Raw genomic sequence first — 13,423 nt, 5'->3', positions numbered from 1 at the left:
GTGGATAGAGCGTCGGCCTGCGGACTGAAGGGTCCCGGGTTCGATTCCAGTCAAGGGCATGTACTTGGTTGCGGGCACATCACCAGTAGGAGGTGTGCAGGAGGCAGCTAATCGATGTTTCTAACTCTCTCTCTCTCTCCTTTCCTCTCTGTAAAAAATAAGTAAAATATATTTAAAAAAATAAATAAAAAATAAAAAATAAACTTTTCAGCTGTACTTTGTATTTTGTAAGTTTCATTTTTTAATCTCACTATAAAAATGTCTATCTGTCCACTAATCTGTTAGTATGCACCCACTAAAGCACACCATTTCTGGCAAAAGAATACAAAACAAATCAGTTTTGCCCTAGCTGGTTTGGCTCAATGGATAGAGCATCGGCCTGCAGACCACAGGGTCCCAGGTTCGATTCCAGTCAAGGGCACATAATTTGGTTGCAGGCTCCTCCCCAGCCCAGGCCCTAGTCAGGGCTGGAACAGGAGGCAACCAATTGATGTGTTTCTCTTATCATTCCCTCTCTTCCACTCTCCCCCAAAATCAATGGAAAATATCCTTTGGTGAGGACTAACAAAATAAATCAATTTTGATATACTGGTCCCATTAGTGACAGAGGATTTAATTATAGCTTACAGTCTAAAAATATTTCAATTAAATTAAAATCTTACTCTTTCTTCTTCTTGTTGTTCCCACAGATCCATGTCTTTAATTCTCTGTTCTTCATAAGCACTTTTTATTAAAGGGATTTCTTCCAAGCGTTTAGCTCTTTCAAAATAATCAATCTGAATAACATGAAAATACAGTTTTTAAAAAAATCTTTTAATCTGACATGTTAAAATTTTACCAGTTCTTTCATTTACCTTCTTTTCTTGATTCTTCAGGCGTTCCTGAAGTTCCTTCTTTTCTTTCTCTAGTTGTTCAACCTGCTTAGCCATGATGAAATCTGGATCCAGTTCTTCAAGATCCTGAAAGGTAATAGAAATGCACAATCATTAATAAAAATGTAAAAGAAATATGGAGCACTGCTTCTAGAATCAAATCCTGAATTACTTTCTATACAGTGGGTAAATTTAAGCAATGTAAAAATGTTTTACAACAGCCACGTTTCCACTTGATTATAAGGACAAAAAATATGCCTGTCTCCAAACTCTGTTTTAACAGTGGTGAAAAACTGTACAGCTATTAAACACAAATGCTTACTTCACAGATTTTAGTTAATAAATCCTGTGTAACAAAATGAGTGAAACCACCAAATAACCCAAAATAGACCAATAAATGATAAAGGACTGTGCTTCTAAGAGATCTGGATAAAACTAAGTTTAATGAGTAACGTGCTACATACTTCAATATCGATATCTTTGAATGCTTTGGCACCCAGTTCTGTTTTCTTGATCTGTTCCAGCCGCTCACGGACAGTTTTCTTTTTGATTTGTTCATGTTCCTGTAAGATGCGTTCCTTCTCTCTCTCCTTTGCCTCCTGTCTCAGCCTCTCTTCTTCAGCCTTCCGTACTTTCTGGAGTTCAGCTTCCCTCTGCTCCAGTTCTTCTTTCTCACGCTGAATATTCAGGCTCTCAAGCCGCTCTTTCCTTTCCTCAATGGTCTGACGGCGAGCCAGGATACGCTGATGCTCTTTCCGCGAATTTTTAAGGTACGCAGTAACAGCCAACTGATGTTGTTCTTCTTTCTCTTGCTTCAAAAACGAATGCATTTAAAAAATTAAGTGACATACCATGGTATTGGGCATCAAAAATTACTAAATAATCCTGAGGCATTACCCTTATGTGTTTGCATTTAGTAACAGAAGATGACATTATTCAAACTACAAGCTCTCAGTTCTAAATGCTATGTCGCTACTCCCACAGCAATGACATAGCTGAAAAACCTGTGTTTGCTAGGTCAACTTTTCTCTGTACCAAATCTCCTTTTAAGTGTTCAAGCTGGGGAAGAATACTAACAACACAGAAACAAGGAAAAGAACATAGGCATGAAGGCAAAGCCCAATCAATCACAGTACTCCCTATTAGGATCATCATTGTGTGGTCTGTTGTATGCCCACCCAATACTTGTATTATTATGTGTAGTGTATTATTTTACCCAATGGGAGACATCTCAGTCTTCTGTACATCTGATAAAGGCATTTGATAAAAATACCAAATACAGCCCTGACCGGTTTGGCTCAGTGGATAGAGCGTCGGCCTGAGGGGTCCCAGGTTCGATTCCAGTCAAGGGCATGTACCTTGGTTGTGGGCACATCCCCAGTGGGAGGTGTGCAGGAGGCAGCTGATTTGATGTTTCTCTCTCATCAATGTTTCCGGCTCTCTATCCCTCTCCCTTCCTCTCTGTGAAAAATCAATAAAATGTACTTTTTTAAAAAATACCAAATACAACTGAATAGGTAATCTATATGATGAAATCCCTTCCTTCAAACACCATCTTAAACCTTTTTGTGAAAGACATAGCATAAGGGCCCCTCATAATTTCTGTAGTCTATTTCTCCCAAAGATGCATACCAGTATATGAGCTGGTTTAATGACTTCAAGTGCTTTTGCGAGTACTGAGGACATGGCTGTCAGCTGGTTTCTGATCTGTTCCGAAGGCATGCTTTGCAAATAAGGACCAAGTGGAGCATCTTCTCGAGTAGCATAATTCAAATCAGATCCAAAACTAAGGGTCCGAGAAGTGTGGTCAATACGAACCTTTGAAAAGTAAATATTATCAATAGTTAAGTCTATATGCATATATGAAGTCAAACTTCTGATAAAAAATTTCAACTGAACTTGAGAAAAAAATTACTGAAAGCATGTTGAATACAAAACCTACAAGATTAGCTCAGGAAAGCTTTAAGTTAGTGCCAATGTACCAAAAGAAACAAAGGTTATGTGTTTTTAGTCCTCAAAGGCCTTGCCTTCCCCCTCAGTATCCCCTTCCAGCACATACCTGCAGGTCACAGTGCCTGGCTGCATCTACAATGGCACGTTCCAGTTGGAAAGCATCAACAAAAGGAACCAGAGAAGTCAAACGAGAAAACTCAATGCTCTGATAAATTTGTGCCACCTGTATAAAAAAAAAAACACAAGGTTACTAAAAATAGCTTATCATTTATTCAGCATTTTTTATATGTAGTCTTACACAATCACTAGAGGACTGGTGCACAGATTCGTGCACAGGTGGGGTCCCTCGGCCTGGCCTGCACCCTCTCGCAATCCAGGACCCCTTGGGGGATGTTAGAGAACCAGTTTCGGCCAGATCACTGCAGGCCAGGCCAAGGGACCTCATCAGTGCACAATCTGGGCCAGGAGGGCTCCAGGGCATGTCCGGCCCTTCGTGCCCAGTCCCGATCAGCCGGACCCCAGGAGCACGCTAACCTACCGGTCAGAGAGTCTACCCCCTAGTGGTCAGTGCACGTCATAGCAACTGGTCGAATGGTCAAACAGTTGGACACTTAGCATATTAGGCTTTTATTATATAGGATAGGATGGGAAGTAGAAATTGTGCCCATTTTTCAGAGAAAAGAAGTTGAAGCTCAGAGTAGCTATGTTAACAGTATATTGCTAGATATGGCATTCCAATAAAAGGCTCTCAAACCCAAGTCCTGTGTTTTAAACCAGTGGTCGCCAACCTTTCAGACCTCACGGACCACCAGTGGTCCACGGACCACCAGTGGTCCACAGACCGCCGGTTGGCAACTGCTGCTTTAAACCGTCACCTCATACCATTTCAGAAAAGCATCATCTTTTCATAGTCTCATCAAACAAAACAAAAAAAAACTAACTGGTTACATATTTGCAGATAAAGACCAGCTACCTAATTCATCTGAACACTTTTTACAAAACTGTTTGTCTGAAGGAGACTGGCAGCATTACTACTTAGTTATACTGCTAATTAGCCTTCAACACTTGTATAGCACATGAGAAATAACGCTACTCACATATACAAGAAAGCAGGTCAATGAAATGTGCGCAAATACTGAAGTGAACATATAATAAAAGCCCCTCCCCCAAATGAAACAAATGAAAGACAAAACAGAAACTTTTAAGCCATATTATAAACTAGAATACTCAAACTTAAGAAATCAGACTAAAATATGTTAAAAGACTGATAATACCTAGTGTAAGCAGGAGAAAAGGCTCTCTCATTGACAACTGGTGTGACCCTTAATAGACTCTTTTCAGGAGCTACTAAAGCTTTAAACGTGTAAAGTCTATGACTAATTCTTATGCTACAGAAATCACAGAAGTATGCAAAGAAAAGTGTAAAATGCTCACTGCAACATTTTTCTAATAGCAAAAAGCCTAGAAATACAGATTTATATCAATAGTCTGAATATATAAGTCATAGTACCCTTGACAATGAAAAGTTTTGTAGGTATTAAACAAAATAAGTAGACCCTACTAACAAGGGAAAATGTACAAAGACACTGTTCAACAAAGAAAGCAGTTGTAAATTTTGTAAAATTCTTTTTTCATATCAAATAGATAAGACTAATTTTGAACAGGGAATAGAATTTTGGGAGACTTTCACTTCCTATGTCATTCCTAAATTTTTCAGTTTTGCAATCAAAACAATCAAGGAAGGAATTCTAGTTCTTACATAAAACATCCATTTTTTCATTTTTACCTGCTGCAGAAGACGGAGTATGGTGTTGTTTTGCAGCTGTGGGACATACTGTTGCAGCTCTGGTTCCTTTTCAGGTTGGTCCTTAACCCAATTTAGAACCTATAAAAAGCCATTAAATTAAAAAAAAAAAAAAACTTATATTTTCTATGTAACAGATACTGAAACATCTACAGCAGAACTTTTTCAGTTTCCTTAGACAAAAGTATCAACACAACACAAAAAATACAGAATGTGTAATGAAGCTATGAATACTTGTCTGAAGGTGACTGACAGCAATGGCTAAGGCAAGCCATGCTGCTAATTTACCTCCACAGGTTTGTTTAGCACATCAGAAATATCTTTTTTCTTGACATAAAGAAAAAAGACAATGAAATGTGCACCGACTTCAAACACATAGGATAATATTTCTCTCTTAATAAATAGAAATATATCTAAAACTGCACTAGGACAAGCTATATGATGATATAATCAAACGTAAATGCAAAGGCTTACCTTTGTGACTCTCTCACAGAGTTTTAGGGGGTTAAATTCTACTTCCAGCCAATTGTAAAGGTCTTTCACTTCTGAGACAACATATTGTAGTACATTGAATCTAACCTACAGTAAACAAAACAAAAAGTTTAATTGCTAAAGGAAAATTTCCAACTGGAATTGTGAACTGATTAAAAAAAATACAGAATTAGAAATCTGAAAAATGATTAACAAGTAAAACACCAGTATTTAATCATGAATTATAAAACCTGACCATACAGTTTTCTGTTCGAACCATATTTATGTGTGTGTGTATATATATGAATGTTCAAATGTATACCAACCATATCGTTAATAAGGCCAATTCGTGTTGGTGGGGCTTGAAGACCTAGCAGTGTTGCAAGGCGCCGTTGTTTTTCAACTATGATACCATCCATATCCAGAAGTCGAGCAATATCAGTACGTTCAGGGGTAATAGGGATGGAAAGAGTGGCCAAAAGCACTCTAGTAGACATTCTGCAGAACAAAATTACAAATCTGTTAAATCTGTAAATGTTACTTGATAAGCAAAAAGACATTACTCTTTAACCATCTAGTATCATATGCCAGTGACAGACTATGTATATCACCGTGTGAATGTGAACTATATTCATAAATATTCGTTAAAGCATAAAATTATTTATTTATAAATGGACCGTACTAAAATGAATACCTTAAGAATAAAAACTTCACCCACTTATTCCTGTCAAATTTGTTCTAAGAATAGGTTTTAAATACTTGTATGTGGATAGAAAGCTTATACCTTAACACTGTCTTTTATATTCCTAATATTCCATTTTTCTCAATGGCACTGTAAGCAGAGTTGGACAAGATAGCTACTGAAGATCAAGAATACTACCCAAGCCCTAGCCAGTTTGGCTCAGTGGATAGAGCATCGGCCTGTGGACCAAAGGGTCCCAGGTTCGATTCTGGTCAAAGGCACGTACTCGGCTCGGTTGCAGGCTCCCTTCGTGCCCGGGCCCTGGTCAGAGTGCATGTAGGAGGCAACCAATCGATGTGTTTCTCACACATCAATATTTCTCTGTCTTTCCCTCTCTCTTCCACTGTGTCTGATAATCAATGAAAAAATATCCTAGGATGAGGATTTAAAAAAAAATTTGGTTGTCACAAACTGGAAGGACTGCTACTGGAATCCAGCGGGTAGAGACAAGGAATGCTGCTAAACATCCCAAATGCACAGTCCCCCACCACAAAGAATTATCCAAACCCAAATATCAATAGTGCAGAGGTTGAGAAACCCTAATCTAGAGCATACTACCATGTCATTTAATAATAGATATTTGTTTCATAATGTCAGTTCTATCCAACTATAACATTCTTACCTTTGCATCTCTTCTTGGGTAAGATTCTTTCTCATTTCTCTAGATAGATGGTAAAGACGATGGAGTGTAGATGCATGAAAAAGAGCATTTCCCGATTTCCAAAAGACAGTTGAGACTTTGTTATAGTAATTTGCCATCAATTGAGGTTTAGGTGGTTTTTTAGATAAAGAGAATAGCCCGTGAATATCTTCCACAGCTTTGAATGCTTCCTAAAATTAGGAGTATAAATTAGTCATTGCATTCTAAACCAAACAAAAATCTAATTCAAATCTCATTATGAAACCTAAAGCACAAAACACTTAATAAAAGTGGCAAATAAAATGCTTTCATGTGTGGTTCTTTTTATTCATCTGTAACCTAGTATCTGATATATTTCTGAAAACTGCCATAATTGCAAAAATACAAAGTTCTTAAAACTCTTTAAAGTAGAAAGAGCAGACTTGTTAAGAAAAATGTGTATATCATCACACAACTTGGGGAAATATATTAAAAAAAAAATCTGGAAGAACACAAAACACAATAGAAGTTATTCTGAGTTATAAGATCATATATGAATATTGTCTTCTTTATATTTATCCATATTTTCTATAATGAACACCTTTTCTTGTGTTCTATGTAACTTTTTCTTCCTTAATTCATCAGGTAGTTATTTTAAGGGTATCCCTACAGAAAAAGGAAGTTATCGTAAGAAAACAGTGGGAAATCAAATCCCATTTTTCACCTGGCTGAAAAATTATTGATTTCTCTGTAATTTCAATTAGATTTGGGGGGATTAAATATATTAAAGTTTCAAATTATGACTACAAAATCATGTGAAAATGTCTTTGTAAAATTCTTAAGTGTGAAAAGGCCAAGTAGAGAATGATTCCCAACATGGCTGAGATCTCCAACATAGGACTGATTACTCATCATGTATGCTAAGTCGAAGCAACACCAAGAAATCTAGGAGAAAATCCAGAGCATCACTTCTCTATTCACAGTAAAAGACCAGTTTTGTTTTTTAATTTCTAACCTGACACCACCAATACTTTTGCAAAATACAGTAATATTCTCCTCTAGACTTATTTCATCACGAACCAGTAAAAAGTTCACACATTAAGCAGCACTGAGGACTATTTTATATGGAAAGAAACTGGGTCCAAAAGAAATTACGCAATTTGGTCTAGACTTCATAGCTGGCACCTAGAACCAAAATATTCTGAGATTCCCTGTCCAGAACTCTCCCTACTCCATCAGACAATCTTAAATGTATCACCTACTAAAATTGACCAACAGATATCAAGATAAAGATACTCAGGAAGGGGGGAAATATGGGCTGTTACCTGCCACAACTCCATGCTGATAGCACTGTCCAACTGAACAAGCCTGGTCTCCAAATGCATAGACTGGCTCTCTGGATTATTTAGATTGATTGCTGTACTTTGATTGTGGTGGCGTTGAATCTGAGACAAGTGCATTCTCAAATTGTCACACAGCTTACGGAATTCGGCCTTACGGGTGTATTGGAGGCAGAATTTGAAAGCTATAAGCATAAAAATAAAATATATTAGGTGCGTTCCACAATCAACTCAAGTATTGAATAAGTTTTAGTTCATGTATTGAGATCAACTATTTAAGTAAGATTTACCAAAAATCATGTCTTTAGAAGTTATCAGAGTTGTAATTCACTTCATGTGCCCTGACCACCTTTTGGATATAGTCATCAGCATGTCCTAGGACTAAAATATGGTTCTGAGTTTACAAATAGGAATTACTCAAATTTGGGTCTAAGAGGGACTCACCTTTCAAACCCTAAAACAGCAAAAAAAAATTCTAGCCTGAAATACAGACGACACTTGAACAATACAGGTCTGAACTGTGCAGGTTCACTTATACACAGGTTTTTTCAGTAAGTACTGCAAATTTATTTTCTCTTCATTACAATTTTCTGAACCTTTTCTTTTCTCTGGCTTACTTTAGTATAAGAATACAGCATGTAATACTTATATAAAATATGAGTTAATTGATTATGTTATTGGTAAGACTTCTAGCTAACAGTAGACTATTAGTTATGTTTTTAGGGAGTCAAAAGTTCTATGTAGATTTTCAACTGCATGGGGGGTCAGCACCCCTAACCCTCATGCTGTTCAAATATACAATGAACTTTGTTACCTAACTTGCATAGACAGGAAGCTTTTGTACTAATGAAAACTGTACAAATTGGGACTTGTGGTATAGACGTGCACGTAAACTACTTGCTGTCATTAAAACATTAATATTTCGCCCAGCTGGTATGGTTCAGTAGTTGAGTGTTGTCCTATGAATCGGGAGGTCGCAGTTCCATTCCCAGTCAAGACACATGCCCAGGTTGCAGGCTCGATCCCCAGTCGGGGGCATGCAGGAAGCAGCCAATCGATGATGTTTCTCTCATCCATACTTCTATCTATCCCTCTCCCTTCCTCTCTCTCTAATGATAAAAATAAATAATAAAAAAGTTTATTTTTTCAATCACCTGGAAAACTCCAAAATGACTTTAAAAGGTCTTTCAATCATCAATAAAATACATTTCATATAAAATTACCTTAAATAGTAAAACAACTTTCTTAAAAAGTCACTTATTTACTATTCAAATGAATGCCAATATTTCAATACGGATAAAAACTATATAAAATTAACAGTTAATCTTTTGCAAAATCTATTCGTTAAGATTTTTTAAAATTATTATTGCTTTTTAGAGAGAGAGAGAGAGAGAGAGAGAGAGAGAGAGAGAGAGAGAGAAAGGAAGTGAAACACTGATATGAGAGCAAAACATGGATCGGCTGCCTCCTATACACCACCCACCAGGATTGAACTTATAATCTGGGCATGTGCCATGATCAGGAATCGAACCATCAACCTTTCAGTGCCCAGGACAAGGGCCTGGGCTGCAAATTATATTCTTAAGTCAACTTTTCAAATCAGTTCTTGTTTTACCTTGTTGGGCAATATCATGGTAGAGACGCTCTACTCTAGAATTGTTTCGAAGAAGGTCCAAACACTGTCTGTATGATTCCCACAGGAATTTAACCCATGGAGTTAAAAGTAACCTGTCAGTACGATCCTGAGTGTCTTCGCCACTTACAGCACTTAGGAGAACACTAAAAAAACATAAAATATATTGAAAACATTTTTAGACATGGTTTCCCACTTTGCCATGACGAAAACACCAAAACCGATAATCTTTATAAAATAGTACATATTCTTCCTACAACTTTGAACACACTATAAAGCTGTCACATTTAGTGTCCAAGTATTTGAATTCCCAATCCATAGTACAACCATTTAAATTAATACATACCAATCTAAAGGTTGTAATTTTCCACTTTTGTGAACTTTAACACGATTCTTTCGGTTACTATACATTTGAAATCTCAAATATTAGCAATCTTTCTAATAAACACCTACTTCAAATCAGGATGGAGACACATGTATAGAAAAACACAGAAAAGTTTATTAGCAGTTTAACCCATATACCTCTCAGGAGTTTGAATATTATCCAGATCTTCTATGTCTAAGACCATCTGCTGGGATTCTTCTTTAGCGGCTTCAGTTTTTTCCTCTGCCAATTTCAAATATGCCCTAACAACATCCTCTAGAGATTTGATGTTCACCTAAGAAAAACAAAAAAAATAAAACTTTCCCCAACAAAACATAAAATATCTTAAAAGCAAATTTTATGACATAGCATATATTTACTTTGAACAGTAAACTCAAAATTACTAAATGCACTTATAAAAAAATATTAAACCCAGCTCTGCTCATACCTGTTGACAAATGTTCTTATACTGGTATAATCCTTCTTTAGCCAAATGGCTCTTTCGAAGATCCACACAAAGTTCCAAGTATTTCAACATGATTGGTTCGTGTATTTTTTGCCATGTTCTATGTTTCTTACTTTTCATAACATCATAAAGAACATCCAAAGCAGGTTGCTTTTTGCCAACCTCAAGAAATTCTGGAAAGGTAATTCAGGAGAATTAAAATCAGTAATATATATTATACAAAAGTCTAAATCTTGCTTTTTAAATTGGCTGTTTTACTTTCTGAACTCATTACCATCCCTTTTTAGGTCACATTTATTTTTGACTACTAAAGCTATGCCAAAATTACCCAAGGCAAAACCATGAAAACCGGTTACTATCTCAAAATATGGTCTACAATTCCTCTGTACCAAACATATCTTTCTAAATGATTTTAAAGTTCCAGAAACTGAAGTCATGAGGGAAAATAAATGTCCCCAACAAACGGAGAGAAGTATTTTAGTCACCAGTGCTCTGATGTAATCTTTGCTAGTTCATGCCAAGACTTGAGACAAGAAAAATACATTAAATTTATGTTCCTTTAAGATCAACCGACTATGTCAGTCTATTTCTGGGCTCTCTATTCTGAATATTCTCTACTGATCTATGTATCTAGTCTTTTGCCAACACCTCACTGTCTTGATTCCTATAAAGGAACACATGGTAAGGTCTTAGACCAGATAGTGTGAGTGTCCTGATGCTATTCTTCAACATCGTGTTGGCTATACTAGGTCTTTTGCCTTTCATATAAACTTTAGAATTAGTTTGTAGATAGCTACAAAATAACTCACTGGAATTTTCAATTGGGATATTCTATACATCGAGTTTGGTAGAACTGACAACTTAAAATTTAGTCTGGCCCTGACCAGTTTGGCTCAGTGGATAGAAGTGTCGGCCTGCGGACTGAAGGGTCCCAGGTTCGATTCCAGTCAAGGGCATGTACCTTGGTTGCGGGCACATCCCCAGTAGGGGGTGTGCAGGAGGCAGCTGATCGATGTTTCTCTCTCATCGATGGTTCTAACTCTCCATCCCTATCCCTACCTCTCTATAAAAAATCAATAAAATATATTAAAAAATAAATAAATAAAATTTAGTCTGCCAAAACATGAGCAAAGAGTATGTATGTCTCCACTTATCCCAGTCTAAACACGAGGAAATATTAAGACAGTTTCCCAATTGAGGGACATTCTATAAAATACCAAACCAGTACCCTTCAAAATTATCAAGGTCATCAATAAGGAAAGTCTAAGAAACTGTCACAACCAAGTAGCCTAAGGAGACAGGACAACTAAATGTGATGCATCCTGAATGAGATCCTGAAACAGAAAAGGACATTAGAGAAAGCTGAGGAAATACGGAGTGTGGCCTTGGTTAATACTAGTCCATCAGTATTTGCTCATCAGTTGTGACAAACGTACCATTATACTGACACAGACATTCATAGAGGAAACTGTGTGTGGTATACACGGGACCTCTGTACTACCTCCGCAGTAATTCTGCAAATCTAAAACTTAATTTCTACAATTAAGTTATCTTTTAAAACTGGGAGGAAAACATTTTAGAATATAGAGCAAAGAAACACTTTTGAATTTACTGCCAAGTAAAACTGAAGGCATTCTATATTTGGCAATATTTCAAAATCCAATTCTAATCTCGTGTTCTATGTATATTGCTCATTTTGAAATTCAGTCAAAAGCAAAGGCTCCTCTATCACATTATTTCTGACTAAAGTTGAAATTTATCTTATTTTTCATCATTTTTTGCTTTCTTTTACACAAACAATAAACTGGGGGAGGGGGGGCACGCGGGGACTCTTTAAGTCACCTGGTTATGTTCGACCTAAATTCATTATGTAATTGGCAAATTTCACAAACAGTATCTTTTCACTGAACACTTGAACAACTTGGGAGCACTACAACACTAGTTTTACACTATACAGGTACAAAATGTCTTAAAACACTACATCTTCATTTTTAAAAATCATTGTTTAATTTCCTCCTTAAAAAAAGAAATACTGGCCCTAGCTGGTTTGGCTAAGTGGATAGAGTGTCGGCCTGCAGACTGAAGGGTCCCAGGTTCGATTCAGGTCAAGGGCACATGCCCGGGTTGCGGGCTCGATCCCCAGTAGCGGATGTGCAGGAGGCAGCCAATCAATGATTCCCTCTCATCACTGATGTTTCTCTCTCTCTCCCCCTTCCTCTCTAAAATTAATAAAAAATATACATTAAAAAATTATTAAAAAGAAATCTGCCCGGCTGGTGTGGCCCAGTGTTTGTGCATCCCCCCATGAACCAAGAGGTCACTGGTTCAATTCCCGGTCAGGGCACACGCCTGAGTTGCGGGCTTGATTCCCCAGTGGGGGTGTGTATAGGAGGCAGCGATCATTGGTGTTCCTCTCCCATCCATGTCTCTACATCTCTATCCCTCTCTCTCTTCTCTCTCTAAACAATAAAATCATGTTTTTAAAAAATCTTTGCCTTGGCCGGATAGCTCAGTTGGTTTGAGTGTGATCCCAATATGCCAAGGCTTTGCGTTCTATCTGGATCAGAGCACATACAAGCAGCCAATGAATGCATAAATAAGTGGAACAAATGAATGTTTCTCTGTTATACTCCCCCTTCCTCTTTCTCTCTAGAAATCAATAAATTTTTAAAAATATTTGACAAAGAATTATTTAAGAGTAAACTAACAATGTATAGCACTATCTATCATGCAACTCTGTGCTAAGTAAAGAATAGGCGAAAAGACCCCTTATTTGGGAGTTTTACTAGAACTACAGGTTTAGTAATTCTCTAATATTTTTTCTTCCAATTATCACATCTCTCAGGAATGTTGACTGTGAACATTCCTTGCCCTGAGAAAGCTACAAACAATATTATAACTCTCTAGTATAGAAAAAGCTTGCAACAGGATAAATCACAACACAACATACTGAAAGAAATACCTTTATAAAATAACCTACTTCATCAAATATTTCTCATATGTAAATGATTGCAAATCCCTCTTCAATACTTCAAGTTAATAAACTGAATAATATTTCCATTATGAGAGAAAGTCCATTTTCAGTTGTCAATTTTATTACACCCTCTCCCCAAAAATGCTATGAAATGAAACAAGACATAATATAACTAGATACCTTGT

The 13,423-nt window shown here is 36.8% G+C and overlaps 1 protein-coding gene and 2 non-coding genes across 6 annotated transcripts in view; all 3 read right to left on the bottom strand.

The window, feature by feature from the left end:
* The window catches only part of EIF3A (eukaryotic translation initiation factor 3 subunit A), a 31,948-nt gene that overhangs the window by 14,847 nt on the left and 3,678 nt on the right, over positions 1-13,423 (bottom strand). The window contains exons 2-14 of one of the 4 annotated variants that reach the window (XM_036335824.1): positions 10,247-10,437; positions 9,957-10,093; positions 9,417-9,580; positions 7,787-7,986; positions 6,465-6,673; positions 5,427-5,598; positions 5,104-5,208; positions 4,612-4,710; positions 2,932-3,048; positions 2,505-2,690; positions 1,337-1,684; positions 855-959; positions 663-776 (exon numbers count right to left, since the gene is read on the bottom strand). In XM_036335824.1, coding sequence (XP_036191717.1) covers positions 663-776; positions 855-959; positions 1,337-1,684; positions 2,505-2,690; positions 2,932-3,048; positions 4,612-4,710; positions 5,104-5,208; positions 5,427-5,598; positions 6,465-6,673; positions 7,787-7,986; positions 9,417-9,580; positions 9,957-10,093; positions 10,247-10,437 — 2,147 coding nt within the window. Of the gene's footprint in view, positions 1-662; positions 777-854; positions 960-1,336; positions 1,685-2,504; positions 2,691-2,931; positions 3,049-4,611; positions 4,711-5,103; positions 5,209-5,426; positions 5,599-6,464; positions 6,674-7,786; positions 7,987-8,091; positions 8,189-9,416; positions 9,581-9,956; positions 10,096-10,246; positions 10,438-13,423 lie in introns of those variants that run through there. The other 3 variants (XM_036335827.1, XM_036335826.1, XM_036335825.1) reach the window with 3 other exon arrangements.
* Positions 3,829-3,955, bottom strand: LOC118670363. The gene has a single exon (XR_004972275.1). It is a non-coding gene; the product is annotated as a small nucleolar RNA SNORA19 (small nucleolar RNA).
* On the bottom strand, positions 4,862-4,991 carry LOC118670364. The gene has a single exon (XR_004972276.1). It is a non-coding gene; the product is annotated as a small nucleolar RNA SNORA19 (small nucleolar RNA).

This window comes from Myotis myotis, unplaced genomic scaffold (genome assembly GCF_014108235.1).
Source record: "Myotis myotis isolate mMyoMyo1 unplaced genomic scaffold, mMyoMyo1.p scaffold_m19_p_15, whole genome shotgun sequence".
NCBI classification, from domain to species: domain Eukaryota; kingdom Metazoa; phylum Chordata; class Mammalia; order Chiroptera; family Vespertilionidae; genus Myotis; species Myotis myotis.
Note: the sequence above shows the minus strand (reverse complement) of the source record. Positions and strands in the feature narration are given on the sequence as shown.